The sequence below is a fragment of the Onychomys torridus genome, chromosome 11, assembly GCF_903995425.1.
Source record: "Onychomys torridus chromosome 11, mOncTor1.1, whole genome shotgun sequence".
NCBI classification, from domain to species: domain Eukaryota; kingdom Metazoa; phylum Chordata; class Mammalia; order Rodentia; family Cricetidae; genus Onychomys; species Onychomys torridus.
In genome coordinates this window covers 57,419,522-57,438,639 of record NC_050453.1, presented here as the reverse complement: position 1 = coordinate 57,438,639, position 19,118 = coordinate 57,419,522, and the positions used below count along the sequence as shown (strand labels likewise).

Sequence of the window (19,118 nt, the reverse complement as noted above, 5' to 3'; positions counted from 1 at the left end):
CATTCCTGCTATCTACTACCAGAAACAAGAAGGGTGGTGAATCCAGGAGACAGACAGACATTACTATTATAGAGGGTCTTGTGTGGAGGCCTGCCTTGAAGCACCTGCTGAGAGGACCCAGGTGCAGAAGGAATTGTGGGTTCACTCAGCTGACCCTTGCTGCACCCTTGACCCAAGTTCTAGCTTCCACCAAGTTCCCATTAAATTCACCATCAAATTCCCTTGGCCTCCTTGAAGCCAACAGGCCCGAGCAAGTGAACCCCATGAGTCTAGCACCTCTGGCTCCTATCTGCTTCGAGTCTGTGCAGATCACATGCCCGGACCCCAAGGAAGGATTCCTTCACCTGATGCCTCATCTTAGCTTCTCCCAGGAAGCTCCACTGGTAGACCCCAGAGTCCTCCATGGGGGACGCAGAAGGCCCTCAGACAGGAATGCAGGCCAGGCCACAGTGCTTTGGGCAGGGCAGAGGACGGAGAGATGGGGACAGCTGGCCCTGTGGCCCAGACAGAGAGTCTGTAGTGGGCAAGTCCCTTTGCAGAGGAGTCTGGCTGGCTGCCACCGTCTTCTCTCAAAGCCCCAGGCACGCCTGGGTGGGAGTCACTGGGAGATGGGGATGGGGCAATGCAAAGCGATGTGTGTTGTGAGTCCTGCTCTTTTCTGCCCAGGACTTTGGGAACACCTGGCTGCAAGGTAATGACACACAGACACAAAGTCTGTGCTCAGGCTTCCACACCAAGTGCAGCCTTTGAAGCCCCATCAGAGGTCTGTCTGTGGGAGGACCACCTGCATTGCATACCTGGTGGTGAAGGCCTTTGTAGGTGGAGCTGCTGGAACCCTTTACCTCACAGGCAGCTTCCTAGTCTTCCCATGAGTTCAGGAGGGCAGGAGGGCCAAGAGTCTGCTGCAGGGTCAAAGACCATCTCCCCTAGTCTGGTATCAGGGTCTGTCTGTTGCTTATAGCTTCCAGTCTGCTCTACTGTATGGGACCACTTCACTTGTGCCACGTGGGACTTGCTATGTGACTGGCAGGTGACATTTGTTGTCTGGTCGCACTTGGAGGCTAGGCAATGCTGTGGGGTTTCCACAGAGCTTCTGCGGTGACCCGTCGATCTCATCTTGCCTCAGTGGTAGCAGCCATGTGGCAGTCACCTTTCCAGATGCAGGTGACACAGCAGGACAGCCCTATATTCGCGTCAGGAGACAGTTACATGTATAAACAGGTAGCTGGCGAGTTCTGTCTTGAAGTCTGCTAAAACAGACAAACAAACAAACAAAGTGATGTGTCATTAGTAGGGAGCTGGGAAGTAGGGGGGGGGGTAATCCAGAAGGGATCCATCACAAGCTGGGGTCAGAGAGAAAGAAGACAGTAGGCCCACAGGGAAGAGCATTCCAGGCAGAAGAAACAGCAAGGGTCCAAACCTGAGCCAAAAATTCTTCCAGTTGGGTACAAGGGGAAAGCTAGCCTTGGAGTGCACAATTTTCAAACCCTGCTGTTCTCTGCTCCTAGTACTCATCCTGAGACCCTCTTATGAGGGACCCTAGCACTTTACCCAAATCCTGTTCCTAATGGGGATGTCCCCTCTCACTTGAGCTTGGGGCCAAACCCCACTGGGACTCCCACAGTCGGTCCACACAGGAGGATGAGGTTGGCCCTACAAGTCTGCAGTTCAGCAGAGGCAGTGGAGAGCAAACAGGGTCCCGGGCAATACAGAAGACACCCCAGGCAGATTCTCCTGGGGGACAACCAGAGAAGTCATATGAGCCTGGATGAGCAAAGGCTCAGAGGCTAGGTGACCTGGAAAATTTGAAAGTCATCCCATCGGACAGGCCAGTGCCCTGCAGGACAATGGTAAGGCCAGCAGTCAAGGTCAGCAGGTCATTTCATAAGAGACCATCTACGCTGTAGGTTTACCTGACAAACCACATGGCCGTTGGAGACCAGGAGAGATAAAGAACCCAGAGTAGAGAGGGACCAGGAGAGAAGGGAGCATCACAGGTAACAAGTGACTGCAGATTAGAGTGTGAGCCAAGCCAGGCCAGGGACACCTCCAGTGGAGACGAGATGGAGGCATCGGAGAAAGAAAAGTCTGGATCTGTGGGATCCAAGCCTGGGAAGACCTCTGTCTTGATTGAGTTGACACTATTGGCCAATGCAGGGCCTTGTGAGGAAGAAGAGCAGGTTCAAGGGGAAAATAGGCTCAGGCTGAGTTCCCATTTGGACAGAGATGTGCCTTGCTGTACCACTCTCTGATGTATCCCTGACCCGGCAGCTCTGTGAAGACCAAGAGAGCTCCATGGATGCCATGGTGCAAGTATCAGAACCCCTCCACAAAGAGTCAGGTGTGTAGAAGAGCCTGTGACCCACTGAGCAGTGGGATACCACCTCTTAAAGGATGCCAGTTAGTCCTCAGGACAGCTCTTTGGAGATGGGGATCAGTTAGCTTGGTTTTAAAAGGAAATGTATTTTATTTTGCATGTATGGGTGTTTAGCATGTAAACATGTGCACTATGTGTGCAGTGGCCATGGAGGCATTAGATCCCCTGGAACTGGAGTTAAAGATGGTTATAAGCCACTATGTGGATGCTGGGTATTGAACTGGAGTCCTCTGGAAGAGCAGCTAGTGCTCTTAACCCCTGAATTAACTTTAACCACCACAAGGAAACTGAGGTTCTTAGACAGACCTGGGTAAAGAAACAGCCAGGGAGAATGTGCACCCTCTGTCTCCCACCTCCCACCTCTGACAGCAGACTCCCCACAGACAATGATAGAAATGCTTTAGGAAGGCTATAGCTTTGGTTACAGGATGACAGCTAGGTCAGCCGTGCCTGGGGATTTAGTCTCAAGCTTAATAAATTCCTGGGGAGTGTATAGCCCTTGTTCCTCTGTGAACAACACATGGGCTAGAGAGGCATGAGGCCAGCACAGTGAAACGCGGATAACACTGTTCCTATGGTGCAAGAATGAATACATTCCTGGTCCATGTCTACACAGCAAGGGGCATGCTGTGTCCACTCCAGCATTAGGCTGCAGAGCGGTTAACTGAGAGAGTTGGGTCTTGGAGCTCATGGGTATGAACCCCAAGTGACTCCCATCTGAGGCCCACAGCCCCTACAAGCTTGCTTGTGGCCAGAGACAGATAGACAGACAGTAGCAGGTGCGGGCAGCTCTCTGGTGTACATGGCCAGCCGCCCGGCCTGTGAGGATGACAACTATTTTGGGTCCTGTTTTCCTTCCCTCAACAAAACTTCCCCTGTCTGTCCCGTGGGGGTTGAATCAACCTGAAAATTTACATGCTGACTTAACGTCCCTGTCCTTACATGTGCCTTTCCTTGACAGATGGGCCTGACTACTAGACACTTACCACATAGAGGAAAGACCACCCAGTTGATTTCCAGGAGACTGTCCACAATGGTTGCACCTCATTCCTCTCAGCAGGGATGGTATTCGGATTGCCCCTAGGAGCTCTCTTGTGTGGAGGCAAGATTTGTTCCCCATGCACCCCACCCCATGATGCTCAACATAGACCCTAGTAACATCCCTGTTCATGGAGTAGTGTGGAGGCGCCTTTCAACTGTACACTGTACTTTTGCAAGGAGAAAGCTTTGAGATTACAAACTGAGGAGGAGTTGGGGGCAAGATTAAAAAGAGTATGTCTAAGGAGGTGGTGACACATGCTTTTTAATCCCAGCGCTTGGGAGGGAGAGGCAGGCAGATCTCTGAGTTCCAGGCTAGCCTGGTCTACGGAGCAAGTTACAGGACAACCAGGGTTACACAGAATAACCCTGTCTTGAAAAATCAAAAAACAAAAACAAAACAAAACAAAAGAATAGATTTCACTCATATATGACTCTGTTTCTCCTTCCACATCTTTCAAGTCATTCCTGGGGTGGTCAGGTTTCCTATCTGGCTGTGTCCAGAATAAAGAAAAATGAGTCGTAATAAAAGAGAGCCCTGAAGGGTTCTTGGAGAGACGCTAGTCCTGAGATGCTTTACTAGGAATGGGTACTACTTGGTGATAGTAATAGGAAACAATTACTGGGCTGTGGACACAGACTCTCTCTTGCTAAAACAACTTTGTATGCACCAGTGAATCCAACTGCTGCTGTGTACAACCTTGATACCCTGTCAGGAGGCTCAGATTGTGTGGGGAGCCTGGAGGACCAGAGCTATCGGAAACTACCAAGCCAGGGTTCAGATAGCTGCAAGAAGAGCAGTTTCAGCCTGGAGCCCAGCCAGGAGGGAACGGTTTTCTCAGTTAGAAATAGCTCTTGCCTGGGCCCAGAGCAGGGAAAGAGTGACCTGGATAAGCTCAGGGTGACCCAGAGGATCAGGCAGCAGGACAGGGTATGGAGGAGTCAGCAAGGCCATCTTTGGAGCTGAAACCTTGGCCCCTCAGCAACACTGCATCCTCTTACCCGGGGCACTCCATTTCCTCATCCCCCTGCCTGTGGGAGTTGCCTGTAGACAGCTGTAGTGGACGTGCAAAGGGAGAGGCCAGGGAAATAAGCAAGAGCTAAGGACCCTGAGCAGCAAGAGAGGGTCATTCGGGATGCCAAGCCCACCCTACTTCCTACCTGTGGTCCTTTGAGTGGTTGGGAGCGGGGAAATACCCAGGCCGGAAGCCACTTGGGGATCTGACTTAGTCAGGGTTCCTATTGCTGTGACAGAACACCCCCACCGAAAGTAACTGGAGAAGAAGGCGTTCCTTTTACCTCATAACTCTCAGAGCACACTCCATCACCAAAAGTCAAGTGAAGGCACTTAGGGTGGGGACCTAAAGGCAGGAACCGAAGCAGAAGTCGTAGGGGACACTGCTTACTGGCTCGCTCCTCGCTCCTCGTGGCTTGTTCAGCCTACTGTCTTATCCAACTCAGGCCCACCTGCTCACAGTTGGCACCACCCGCAGTGGGCTGGGTCCTCCCTCACCAATCACTAATCAAGAAAAGGCCTGACAGACTTGCCTATAGGCCAATGTTATGAGGCATTTTCTCTACTGAGTGTTCTTCCCCCAAATGATTCCAGCTTGTGCCAAGTTGCCCAAAAAAAAAGCTAGCATTGGATTATTGATTTATTCATCCAATCCTGGAAATAAGATGGGACATGGGCAAAAATCCTACCATGTTGTGGCGTTTATATTTTGGTGAGGAAAGAGCTAATGAACTCAATGAAAGCATGTATACGGCACTTTAGGCAGGTGTTGGGAAGACAACATGAAGCTTGGGTGAAGAGAGCTGAAAGGTTAGAAGTGGCTTACACTTGCACTTGGTGGCTAGGAAAGACCGTAAGTGAAGTTGAAGGGAGCAGGGCACTGTCGGGCTCGGGCTCAAGCGAGGAGGCACTGGGAGTATGCAGCCTGAAGGTGTGACCGGTGTTTTCCACCTCCTCCCCCGCTCCAGGAGAAACTGGAATACTTCTTCCTCATCGTCTTCTCCATTGAGGCTGCCATGAAGATTATAGCCTACGGCTTCCTATTCCACCAGGATGCTTACCTGCGCAGCGGCTGGAACGTGCTAGACTTCATCATTGTCTTTCTGGGGTAAGAGCTGGCTGGGGGCTGGCGGCTGGGGTCAGAGCTTCCCTGAAGACTCTGCCACAGACAGTACCAGAAGCTCAGAGGCAAAGACGGGACCTCAGCATTGTGCTGACCACCCCAGGGGTGACAGGGTCAATGTTGGTGGGAAATGAACCAGTGACCCCCAACACCTGCCTGCAGGTCACAGACCACTTCACCAGCCCTAAGTTCCCTCATCTTCCCCCACCACATGCAAGAGGACTTTGGAGTGCCTCCAGTGGCCACCTTTGCCATCTGTACATTGGTTCTACAGACCTATGCTATGGTGTTATTCGAGTACACAAATATGGACATCTAGTAGCCTGCATTAGTGTACTGGGGTGGCCACCAGATTCTGCAGCTGGGAGCTTGCACAATGGAGATTTGTTACAGATGGTTCTGGAGACAGAAGTCCAAAGTACAGTGTGGGCAGGCTGGTATCCCCAGGCCTCTCCATGGCTGTAAGTGACCACCTTCTCACTGTGTCTTTATGTGGTCTGTCTATGAGCATGCATCCTGGATGTCTTTTTGTACATCCAGATTTCCCTCTTGTAAGTATACCCATCAAATTGGATAACAGCCCACCTGGGTCACCTCATTTTAGTAGCTCTATTCCAGAGTTACATTCTGAGTTACTGTGTGTCAGAATTTCAGCAAATGAGTTTTCGTTAGCCTATGACATCACGTCTAATAATCATTGCCTAATTATAACAGCCACGTTTATTGAGGACTTACCATGTGTATTACATGGACAACCCTTCAATAACTTTTCCATAACCTCCATTTCATGAATGAAGAGACTAAGATACAGAGAACCCAGCAACTTGCCCAAGGTCAAAACAAGAAACATCTTTGGCTCCAAAGGCTGCGCAGTTAGCCACTGTACTAGCCTGCAGTCCAACACTGCTATGTTGGTTATCCGCTGGCCATTTGGTTCTCCTCTTACCACAAGGAAAACTGAAGCATCCTCAGACTCAGCTCAGCCACTGTAAGGTGCTCTGGTTGGAAGCCATATCAGATGCCTAGAGCATCAGAGAGCAGCACTATTGTTTCCCAGAGTGCCACTGTTTCCTGATGAACTCAGGGCTCATTGTCAGATGGTATTCCTAAGAGGAAAGCTGAATGGGCTGCAGAGTTCTGAAGGTGGGGGAGGGGACCAGGAAGGCCTGCATCCAGCATTGGCCTCTCTTTGCAGGGAGATCCGGAGAGAACTCCCCACTGGGTGTTTTTCTCTGGGTCCTGAGTGAGTGAGGGGCTAATCTGCAGCTCACTGTGATGCTCTTGTCTCATAGTGAGGGACATACTTGTATCTCAGCCTGAACCCTCCCTTTCTGTATCCAGCCCTGTTCATCACCAAGAGCTCAAAGGTGAACTTAGCCTCCGATTCCTTGAAAATAAAATTCGTCAGCACTAGCAGCAGAGAACCGTGTTTGCCCCCTACCCCATCTCACCCCACCCCCAGGTCCTTCTCATGGTAGGATCCAGGGTCCCGGGGCACTAAGAGTCTGGCTCCTCTCATTGCTGACCGCTTTCTCTCCGTCTTTCCCCCTCCAGTGTCTTCACTGTGCTTCTGGAACAAGTGAACGTTATTCAGACCAACACAGCCCCCCTGAGCAGCAAAGGAGCCGGCTTGGATGTGAAGGCCCTGAGAGCTTTCCGTGTGCTCAGACCCCTTCGGCTGGTGTCGGGGGTGCCCAGTGGGTGACAGCATCTCTTCTCCCAAGCCCTCCTTTGCCCCTTCTGACCTGGGTGTCCCACTGTGTATCGAGGGGAGGGCACGAGACTGTGAGGGAGCATGACTATTTTCCTCTTTGCTGTTGGTAACAGGCCTTCAGGTGGTCCTCAACTCCATCTTCAAGGCCATGCTCCCTCTGTTCCACATTGCCCTGCTCGTCCTCTTCATGGTCATCATCTACGCCATCATTGGGCTGGAGCTCTTCAAGGGCAAGATGCACAAGACATGCTACTTCATTGGGACAGGTGAGCTATGGAGGACTGTGGAGGGGTAGAGGACCCAGGTCAACTCCCAATGAGGCCATCACAGCTGGTAAAGAGGCTCTGGGTTCGAGCTGGGACTCCCCACTGTCCACCTTTCCTCCTGCCTGGATGCATGAGAGTGGCAATGAGGACAGCTCCACCAGGATGAGGGATCACAGGCGGGCCTTGGCCACAGCTTGCTGTGCCTCATCCTACCCATTCGGTATCTTCCTGACTTCCTGTGGATTGAGGCATAGGCCTGGGAAGAGCCTGGATTTCGCTTCATACTTTCCTTGTGGCAGTAGGGTACTTTGGCCTGAGCTGTCTCAAATTAGGCCTGTGGGATACAGACTGAATGAGATTCAAAGGGGGCACTTTGTGGCTTGTCAGAAACAACCCACACTAGACTCGAGGTCCCAGAATCTAGGAAGTCTTTCCTTCCTAAGCAGCAGGTCTCACTTTCTGGCTTAGCATCCCTCCACATCCTCAAAAGGTGATTAAGATCCCCCAAAAGTGTGATTTATGTGGGTCTGAGCCACTGATATGCAACTAGAACAAATATAATGACATCAATTCATCTTTATGAGCAGCAATAAACTGATGGCGTGAGACCAGGAACCTAGTTTTCTAAGAATGGCTGTATTCTCCCAAACAAAATCTAGTGAGAAAAGTGACTGGGTTTTGCATTTTTTGTCAGGCTCCTAAATACCTGGCTTTAAGTAGGTGGGTTGGAGCCCATATGCGCTCTGCATGCAAAGTTGTCACATTAGGGTCATGTGACTGCTGGACGACGCCACTCTCCATTGAGAGACCGGAGGCCAAGCGCAAGGAACCTGTTGACGGCAGATACCTCGGAAGGCTCTATGGCTCTCTCCCTGAGCGGTCTCCGGGAACTCAGCCTCATCCTTAGCTCAGACTCCTCTGAGCACGCACTATACCAGGGTCTCCAGGGTAGAGAGGATGACACAGAAAGAGAATGGTCCTCTACCAGATCCCAGACATTCGACTCATCAGAGCAGCCAGCCCCGGCACTCACTACAGCCTCTTGGGGAGAGGCTGTTTGCTTCCCCAGACCCATGGACAGCAAGAGTCCATCAGTACAGGGTCAAACCTAGCTTCTAAGAGTGAACTCTGTCTGACGAAGCTTCAGCTGGCAGCTCTCCAGTCTTCTCCCACGGCAGCTTCTCCATCGTCAGAATGGTCCACACTCTGTAACCCGTGCTGGCGTCTTGAATCAGCAGGACTTCCCACACCCTGTAATCAGCACTGTAGATAGCAGGGGCTGTCTAGCATGAGCTTTGGGGCAAATTTGGAGGTGCCAAGCCATTAATGAACGCTGAGCAGCAGTATTCAAATGTCCCTCTCAGATCAGAGCTGACAGCTTCATAGATCCAGGGACCCCAAGCTTATCATCCCTGTCCTCCCTGCCCACCTTCAGCGTTCCAAGCTGACGTTGTAAGTGTGGTAAGGTGAGAGCACTGTGCTCCAAGGATAACGGAATCGCAGAACTCAGCAGGATGCTGTCAAACATCCTAAGATAAAAGCGTTCTAAGGTATTATCAAAATGACTAGATTTCAGTGGCTAGGAACATAGTCCAATTGGGCAAAGTGCTTCCTATGCAGGCACGAGGAACCAGAGCATGTGTCCGCAGAACCCATGTGAAAAGCTAGGTGCAATAGTACTGAGGGTAGAGACAGGCAGAGCCTAGAGGCGTGTGGGTCAGCCAGCACAGACGAAACAGTGAGCTCCACGTTAATAAAGTGGATAGCCACTGAAGAAGAAACCTGATGTTGACCTTTGGCCTTCACACGCATGTGCAGTAGTGTATGCAGGCATACACACATACACACACACACACACACACACACACACACACACAGAGAGAGAGAGAGAGAGAGAGAGACAGAGAGAGAGAGAACCAAGTTTTAGAGGAAATTAAAGGCCCCTTGGGGGATGCAGGGGGGTGTGATCTGAAGCCTGATGGCATCTTCCCCAGAAGGTGGCCCTGGCCCTGTGTGCACTGTGACTTGTACAGCTCCACTTTGACTCCCCAGACTGAATCTCAGGTCAGAGCATGAGAGCCCCTGTTCCTGGCTCACCCAACTGGACCGTGGCCCCCTCTTTAAATCTCAGAGTGTACGAAGACCCCTCTGGTCACTCCTCGACGTGAGTTGAGCTTCAAGGGACGGTTCATGTTAGGAGCAGTCCTTCCAAAGTTCTTGTATTTCTTCTAAGACATGACTGCTGCCACCTGTGGGTGCCGACCGCCAGTCCTGGTCCTGTCCTTCCTCACCTCTTACTGTGCTCTTTCCTGTGGTCCTTGGGCAGCTTGCCGCCAGCACTGCCCACTTGCCTAATGCACTGCCTTCTGCCTCCAGACATCGTGGCCACGGTGGAGAATGAGAAGCCATCGCCCTGTGCTAGAACTGGCTCTGGGCGGCCCTGCACCATCAACGGCAGTGAATGCCGAGGAGGCTGGCCGGGACCCAACCATGGCATCACCCACTTCGACAACTTCGGCTTCTCTATGCTCACCGTGTACCAATGCATCTCCATGGAGGGGTGGACCGATGTCCTATACTGGGTGGGTCTGAGCCTCCGAGCCACTCCTGCCTTCTAAGGGCTTGCTGGGATATTAGGATTAATCCACAGAGTCTATTTAATAATCACAGGAATTTATTTGGGGGTAAACTCACAACCACAGGAGATTTATCATAGGGTCTATTAAAGCTGAGCTATGTCCCACACTGAATGGCTTGGTCCAAGATCTCAGCATCCAGAACCATGAGGTAGCCAAGAGGGGCCAGCGAACATGCATCCCAGGTCTTAAGGGTCCCTGGTGGCCACACCCCAGAGGCTGGTACTCAAGGTTATAGGCAGGTGTTATGGTAACAGCTGCCTCACTAGGGGCGATGCTTCAAGGCAGGGCTCAAACAGCTACCCACTGCACTAGGGGAGCAGGAAGGAAGGGCTTATAAGCCCGCCCCAGAGGCCAGCCACTGCTCGGTGCCATTGGTTCTGCCTTGCCCTCCCTGGGTATCCATGCAGGTGTATGATGTCTTCCTCATGCCTACAGATTGTCTGGTATTCTCTGGGACAGGTCTTATGATGTAAAGTCTGCAAGACCCAGGAAGGGGGTGAGGGGTGAGTTCTAGTCTCGATGCCTGGATTTTCCCTAGAATGTCAGTGACTCTGTCCTGGTGTCCTGTATCTTGGACACCTGAGGGATGAGGGGGTCCTTTAGGTCTTTCTCTTTGCCATTGGGTGAGATGGCTTTCTTATGTAAATATCACTACATATAAGTCTCCTTCTCATCTATAAAAATAATATACCACTCACATCAGAGAGCTGGGGAGAAACGAACAGAATTGTTAACATTGCCTGGTCTATACTCATCATGACAGAAGCTTTCTCATTAGAGCAACCTTTTCGTTAGGTATTTTTCAGTTCTGTTGCATTTCTTGTTTAATGCTCCAGCAACAGACAGTATCACCCCCATTTTACAGGTAAGGAAACTGAGGCTCCAAGAGGTTATGCAACTGTATTCATGAATCTAATGGGCAACTGAGCCAAGCATTGAGCTCTCACCCATCTGGCTCCAGTCCAGAACTCTCAAGCACAATGTGGTGCTGCCTGTGGGGTTGGAATTGTAAAACTGTTAAATGCTTTGCAAATATAAAGGATTAGTGTGAGCACTTCTCGCAGGCTCGCATTAGGGAAGCAGATAATTAAACATGTCAAAGGAATGTCACACATGCTATTTTACCTCTGCTACATGTCTAGGAGGAGAGCACGTGCCATAACCTTACTAGATAGATGAGAAAATGCTCAGAGATGTCAGGACACTTGGCTTAAGGTCACAGAGGGTTGTCACTTTGAAGAGTTTTGGCTGTAAAGAAATGGACTGTACATGGGGTCTGAGAGGCAAGTTAGAGGCGCCTTTGACTAGATGGGCAATGCGTCTGCCTAGCCTAGGCCAGGTGCACAGCCAGCAAGGGTCCCTTGGGAAGACCTTTCAGCCTGGCTCTTGGGTTCCCAGGCTGGAAAAAGTCTTCTCACTGGACCAAATGGCTGCTTCCCTTATGCAGTCTGGAAGGACAGAATTGGAGGCAGGAATTACCCTTCAAGTCAGAGTACTGAACCCACACTTTTTTCTGGACCAGGTCAACGATGCCATCGGGAATGAGTGGCCCTGGATCTATTTTGTCACCCTCATTCTGTTGGGCTCCTTCTTCATCCTCAACCTGGTGCTGGGTGTCCTGAGCGGGTAAGAAAGTAGCAGCTGGTAGAAGGGAGAAAGGAACAGACCCAGACCCTCAGCTCATGTCTGAGCTCACCAGACTGGGCGCACTTCTTCCTTCTTGGCTCAAAGACGCATCCTAAGCTTGCAGTTTCTCCCATTTTTGTGTCCCCTTGTCTCCAGCATCCACACTCCTGTGTGAGCCTTTAAGCCCCAGACTCTGGCCTTGGGTGTGTGTCAGAACATATTTTCTGGTCAAGATTACCTGTCTCATCCGTGTACTACTTACTACCTGCAGGCTCTGGGACCCTGCCTAATTCCCTAACCTCTCAATGCCTCAGTGTTCACATCTGTCAAAGAATAATTCCGGGACCTGTTTCCTAGGGTTGTCATGAGATAGTCAGAAGTACTTAGAACCGTCCAGCACATCCCCATTTGCATCCCTAATGAGTGCTGTTCTCAGCAGAGCGTCTCTGCTGTGGCCCACCCCAGCCACAGTGGTGGGGCTAGCTGTAGCCTCAGCTCCCTTCTGGGTTGACATCACCTCACTCCAGAAGTCTGCCGCCACCCCCCACCCCCCACCCCACGCCAACAGCCTGTAAACAGAACTGAGGAGTCTGTGAAGTTGGTTAGAGAAAACGCATCTCTACTTTCTATTGCATTAACTGAAATGTGTGTTTCCTTTAATAATGGATGCAGGCAACTAACCGCAGTGGCATTAGCAGGGCCTGTGGGTTCTCCTAATGGAAACCGTGTCATGTGTTCATTGCTGCACTCCTGTTTACATTCACCATTGCTGGTGAACTGGCTTAATTAGACTTGCAACGGGATCCTTGTAGCTAATGAAGAAGCCCCTGCATTCCTCTGTCGGCATTTGTTACATTTCTGTGGTTATATTTCACTTTGATCAGTTCCTTCGTAACTCTATGTTCTTATTTTGTGCACTTTGTGACGTTGTTCTGAGGAGTGATCTGAGGGTGGTCTCCATTGGGTGGGCTTCCAAAAACTTTGTGCACACAATGGCCGGCATCACCCAGCTGGACACCACACTGCCAGGGTGAGGTGACTGTCCTAAAGGCAGACCCCTCCTGCCCGGGGGGGGGGGGGGGGGCGTGGGGGTTTAGATCAGATCAGCACTGAGCTGGGGTCTCTTCAAGGGCACACTGAGTTCTGCTTGGTGGCCTCGTGCTGCCCTCTACTGGTCATGAGGTGCCTTGCACCCCCTCGGGTTCTTTGCTTCCTGGTGAGGGTCCATGAGGATTTTCTCAGGCCTTAAGTCTATAAGCAGAAATCATTTTAGGGTAGCTTAAAAGGCCAAGAAGTATGGCAAATTTGGGGCTTTCTGGTGGCTCTGTTTGAATAATGGAATGTCCCGTCAACCCCTGACATCTGAGAATAAACCAAAGGAGGAAATGAGATCGTTTGGAAAAAAATCAGAGACCTACAATAGTGTTTGGAAATGTGTCTGGAGATGGGGCTGGGCGAAGGAGAGACAGGGGGCAACTCTGGGGGTCCCTGGCCCACAGGCAGTACCCCAGACCAGAAGAGGACAAGTCTAGCTCAGATGTGTCCTGAGTTAAGGAAGCTCAGTGGGCCCCGCCCCCTTTCCTCTCTCCCTGCCCCCTTTCCTCTCCCCCTCCTACCTCCTTGGTTTTGTTTTAGGGAATTCACGAAGGAGCGGGAGAAGGCCAAGTCCAGGGGAACCTTCCAAAAGCTCCGGGAGAAGCAGCAGCTAGAGGAGGACCTTCGAGGCTACATGAGCTGGATCACACAGGGCGAGGTCATGGACGTGGAGGACCTGAGAGAAGGTTGGGGCCCTGAGCCATGGCCAAATCCCCCTGCCTGATGCTGATCAGCACCACACCAGTTACTCCCTGGAGAGTGCAACTCTACACAGCGCCCCTCCCCCCCCCAACCGCCGGGTGTCTTAGAGTTACTATTGCTGTGATGAAACACCATGACCAAAAGCAACTTGGCGAGGAAAGGGTTTATTTCACAGTTCCATGATACAAAGGTTATAGAGGGGTGCTGCTTACTGGTTTGTTCAGCCCGCGTTCATCAATCACTAATTAAGAAGATGCTCTACAGGCTTGCCTACTGCCTGGTCTCACGGAGGCATTTTTCTCAATTGGGGCCCCCTCCTCTCAGATGACCCTACCCTGTGTCAGGTTGACATAAAATTAGCCCACTGCGAAGGTAGAGTGCTTGCTTTCATAGGGCCATCAGTGTCTTGGGTAAAGCCTTGCACCTCAAGACAGTCCAGTCCACGTGCATCCTGAGCTCTTCTTCTCAGATCATCCTGTGGCCTGCCCATGGTGGCCACGTGCTGTGCAGCCAGCCGGGCCTCTCCAGTTTATAGGAAGTCCCAACAGTGGGCCCACCAAGAACCCGCCATCATAGGTGTCCTGTCCAATGATGCCTAACCAAGTGTGTCTGTTCCCAGGGGACCCTAAGGGCTGCTAACTATATCTGTCCTGTCCCCAGGCAAGCTGTCTTTGGATGAAGGGAGCTCAGACACAGAGAGCTTGTATGAAATCGAGGGCTTGAACAGAATCATTCAGTTCATGTGAGTACCTGACCTGGGACACAGAGCCAGAGTCCAACTACCTCTCCTTATGGCACTTTCTTGAGCCCTTAGAAAGGCCTAGCTAGAAAACAGGGCCAGTTCTTGCTCTGAGGACTCAGCAGTGGCTGGATGCCCAGGGAATGTGCAATCAGAGAGGACCCTGGGCAGATGACCTATTTATACATCGCTCAAGGTAAAACAGGAGCCCTTGGAGACAGCAAGCACATTTGGCTATACCCTCTGAGAGGATGACACTGGGTGTTGGGAGCTTGCAAGAGGAAAGAGCGAAGATGTGGGGATGGCATGCAGGAAGGAGGCCTGCTAAAAAGTCAGCGGCCAGAGAAGGCTGTGTCCTTTTTCAAATTCATACATAATTACAACTTTTGAAAGACCCAACAAGAGGAAGAACAGCAAAGGAAAAATGGAGGTCCCTGCTGCCCTTCAAAGACGTAACCATGGTAACAGATGAGTGTTCTACTAAGATCCTTTCTGTGCTTTCATCTCTCTCTCTCTCTCTCTCTCTCTCTCTCTCTCTCTCTCTCTCTCTGTCACACACACACACACACACACACACACACACACACACACACCAGGATATTTTTTCTTGTTATGCTTTTTATATAATAGGTTATTCATGTTAATTACTGTCACCATAAAGACTAAAACTGTGACTGGTATATAGGAGATATTGAAGATTATTTATTGAGTAAATGAATACACACTATTTTGTGACATATATTTTTTCTTAAGCCTTTCTGCTGAAGTCAATTTTCACACTTGTGTGTACATGTACATATATGAAGACATACACTTTTAAATGTATTGATTTATTTTATGTACATGGAAGTTTTGCCTAGATGCATGTCTGTGCACCACGTGCATACCTAGTATCCACAGAGGCCAGAAGAAGACATCAGATGCCCTGAAACTGGAGTTACAGATGGTTGTGAGACACCATGTGGGTACCAGGAATTGAACTGGATTCTCTAGAAGAGCAGCCAGATCTTTTAACTGCTGAGCCATCTCTCCAGTACCACACCCCTACACACACGCACATGCACACACATATCTTTATCAATTGCAACTTTGGCTATTAAATGTCCCATGGTATAGATGCACCATTTTATAGTTAACCAGTTTTTCCTGGTAAAGTATGTGCCATTCTGGGCAGAATTCTAGAAGTGGAATTGCTGAGTCAAGGACAGGTAAACCTAAACTTTAGTTAGTGCTGTGAGGTCACTCACCCAAAGGGTGTGCTAACTAAAAAAGAGAATGCCTTTCCCACACACCCATCTGATCTGGAAACCTCTTTGAGTTAGTAAAACTCCCTTTTAAAAATGGGTAGAATTGGCACCACAATGTTCTTTTTTTTTTTTTTTTTACACATGATTTCTCTGTGTAGTTTTGGTGCTTGTCCTGGATCTCGCTCTGTAGACCAGGCTGGCCTCAAACTCACAGAGATTCTCCTGGCTCTGCCTCCCCAAGGGCTGGGATTAGAGGCGTGGCCACTGCTACCCAGCCACCGCAATGTTCTTTAGTGGAAATTAAAATGCATGGTGCTCCTGGCTTCTATCTGTATCAGATGCCATGCTAAGCATTTTGCTTGCGTTGTCTCATTTAATTGCCTGGGAGATCGTAGTTGTTATCATTCTCATTTGCAAGGCAAAACTTGGCTAATAGGAAGCCAGGCTTAAATTGACCTAGACCATGCCCTCCATTTCTCTTGCATGCCCAGAGAAAAAAGGTGAGTGTGGCTAAAAGTAATGGATCCTGCCAGGCAGTGGTGATGCACTCGGGAGGCAGAGCCAGGCAGATCTCTGTGAGTTCGAGGCCAGCCTGGTCTACAGAGTGAGTTCCAGGAAAGGCATAAAGCTACACAGAGAAACCCTGTCTCCGAAAAAAAAAAAAAAAAACAAAAAAAAAACAAAAAAAACAAAACAAAAAACCCAAAACAAACAAAAAAACAAAAAAAGTAATGGATCCCAATTCTCCTGTCCCCTGCAGTCGGCACTGGAGGCAGTGGAATCGTGTCTTCCGCTGGAAGTGCCATGACCTGGTGAAATCCAAGGTCTTCTATTGGCTGGTGATCCTGATCGTCGCCCTCAACACCCTGTCTATTGCTTCTGAGCACCATAACCAGCCACTGTGGCTGACCCATTTGCAAGGTGAGTCAGACGGAATGGAGCCAGGAAGGAGCACTTGGGATGAGACGCTTCAACCTGCCGAGGGTGCTGCAGCGTGTGCCAAGTCAAGGAGACCGACAAAGTCTTCTAGAAAGGATGTACTACTCGTGTTGGACCGTTGGCCCAACTCCCTCCGTTCACAGTGGTTGAAAAGAGGCATCAGAGGGCAAGGTGGCATGCCCGCCTTTTCCCCTGGCACCCTTCTGATCTGGGGGCAGTGCCAATGATACACAGGGACAATTTTCAGATGTTTCCTCAGGTATCTGGACAAATTATTCAATTATACACCATACATATTGACATAAGACTGTCAATAACTAAGCTCTAAGAATCCAAGTTCAAATACTGCTATAATATAGTAACTATGCAGTGAGTGAGATATATATGTGTGTATATGTGTGTGTGTGTGTGTGTGTGTGTGTGTGTGTGTGTGTGTGTGTGTAGTGTGTATAGTGTGTATCTATATATAGAGAGAACTGCAGACAGTTCATTCATTGCTCATGACTTCGAGGAGCATACTTAGTCATAGGACCTGTCAGATGTTAACTGTTTCCAGCCCATTCAGGGAAGACAATGAAAGCAAATATAAGATGGTAGGAGAAAGGATACAAGAGAAGATGCTCATGCTCCACAGCTCTAAGGACACAGAGATAAAGCCCAGCTGGTGGAAGGTTGGCAGGGATTCCTGCAGAAGATGTAATGAGTGCAAACACGTGGAATAGTCAGTCCGGTGAATTGAGGAAGCCACAGAACTTCATACATGATGGCCAACAGGAGCCGTACGTGTTCATACGGGTCCTTGTGGACCGTCATGGTGCATTAGGAGTTTAACCTTTGAGTACAGGGAAGCCAACGAAACAGTTATAAGCCTAAACATAATATGATCAGATTTGAGGCTCTGAAGGACCAGCCTTGGTAGAAGATGAATGGGTCAGCCTCATCCTTTCAGGGGATGCTGCCACTGTGTCCCGAGCTCTGGATGGTGACCAAGAACTGGTTAAGAAAAAGAAGAGCCAGTTTCCACAGCTAGGTACCCTTCCCACTCCAGACTCCAGCATGGCTTGAGTTATAATAGTGTCTCAAGGAACGACATATTGGTTCTTCTTCTCATTGCCATGACAATTACCTAAAAAGCAACTTACGGAAGGAAGAGTTTATTCTGGCTTGCCCCTTAAGAAGGGGTCCAGTCCCTTATGACGGGGAGCAGGAGCATGGGGTGGATGGTAGCATTGTGCCTACAGTCAGGAAGCAAGAGTAGACAGGAAGTAGAGCCACAAACTCCATGGCCTGCCCCAATGACATACTTCCTCCAGCAAAGCTCTACCTCTTAAAGATTTGACATAAAACAGTGCCACCAGATGAGGGCCAATAGTTCAAATGTTTGAACCTGTGTGTGTGGGGGGGGCATTGCACACTGAAGCTGTAATAAATAACAAGAAAGTCTCTGGGTGGCAGAGGCAGGGAGCTCATGAACTCATTTGCAGAGACATTTGACACCCAGGCCTAAACCCTCAGGGGTGGTAACTGGGCTCTTCATGTCTGTGCAGAGACCAGAGACAGGACCCTGGGCCTGTGTGAGGTGGGGAACAAAAACCAGAACACCTGCTTAGACCAGGGCCTGGAAAGGCTGCTTCCATGTAAGGAGATCTAAAACGTTATTGCCCATTGAGACAGGCAAGGAGTCTGGAAGTTCCCTCTCCTGGGGGTCCTAGGAGGGAAGAAACATGTCACAAGTGAAAAATTAAACTCCAACCTATGCCCTGTGTGGGGATGGGGTCCAAATTGCACAGCACCTTTCACAGTGCAGGGAAAGCAAACTAAGACAGACCCCTAAAGACAATGAGAAAAAGTCCACCCAAGGCAGACACAGGCACCCTTTCAGGAATGTCCTCAAGCCAAGGCATACGGTTCCCTGGGGAAAGAACATCTTTAGTGATGAGCTCCCATGGGAGGAAAACCACAACTCAGATAAAGAACAGTTACTATGAGGAAGAGTCACCGGCCTGACGCATGCAAGTGAGCGGAGCGGGAACATGGCATGCTGAACCACTGCAGAAGAGACTGTTTAAAGTGAATGAAGTAGAGACTAGAGTTTTAAAGAGTAGAAGACAAACCTGCCCTTCAGATGCATGCATGCACCCATCTGCTCATTCATTCATTGCAGCCCGTCTTCTTCTCGTTTTTTTCCCCCTTTGGTTTTTCAAGACAAGGTTTCTCTGTGTAGTTTTGCGCCTTTCCTGGGACTCACTTTGTAGACCAGGCTGGCCTCGAACTCACAGAGATCTGCCTGGCTCTGCCTCCTGAGTCCTAGGATTAAAGGTGTGCACACCACCACCCAGCGCAGCCTGTCTTAACACACTGAAGTGTGCTAACACACAGTGTTAGTAAACCCGTGTGAAGATAGGATACTACCCATCAAGAGATGGATTTGGGATTCCTAGACTGAGCAGACAGCAGATGGTGGTGGGCTTACCTTCTAAGGTGGCAGTTTTGGCAAGTGTGGGATGATAGCCAACATCCACCCTTGTGGTGCTGGGCATATTGAGTTTGAGGTGCCTTTGAGACATTCTGACGGGTAGTGTCAAAGAAGCTGATGGA

General features: G+C 50.0%; 1 protein-coding gene across 1 annotated transcript in view; it reads left to right on the top strand.

Moving 5' to 3' along the window:
- Positions 1-19,118, top strand: part of Cacna1s (calcium voltage-gated channel subunit alpha1 S) — a 66,550-nt gene that overhangs the window by 10,479 nt on the left and 36,953 nt on the right. The window contains exons 3-10 of the mRNA XM_036202223.1: positions 5,399-5,538; positions 7,108-7,250; positions 7,381-7,533; positions 9,910-10,115; positions 11,695-11,798; positions 13,434-13,579; positions 14,256-14,337; positions 16,342-16,502. Coding sequence (XP_036058116.1) covers positions 5,399-5,538; positions 7,108-7,250; positions 7,381-7,533; positions 9,910-10,115; positions 11,695-11,798; positions 13,434-13,579; positions 14,256-14,337; positions 16,342-16,502 — 1,135 coding nt within the window. The remainder of the gene's footprint in view (positions 1-5,398; positions 5,539-7,107; positions 7,251-7,380; positions 7,534-9,909; positions 10,116-11,694; positions 11,799-13,433; positions 13,580-14,255; positions 14,338-16,341; positions 16,503-19,118) is intronic.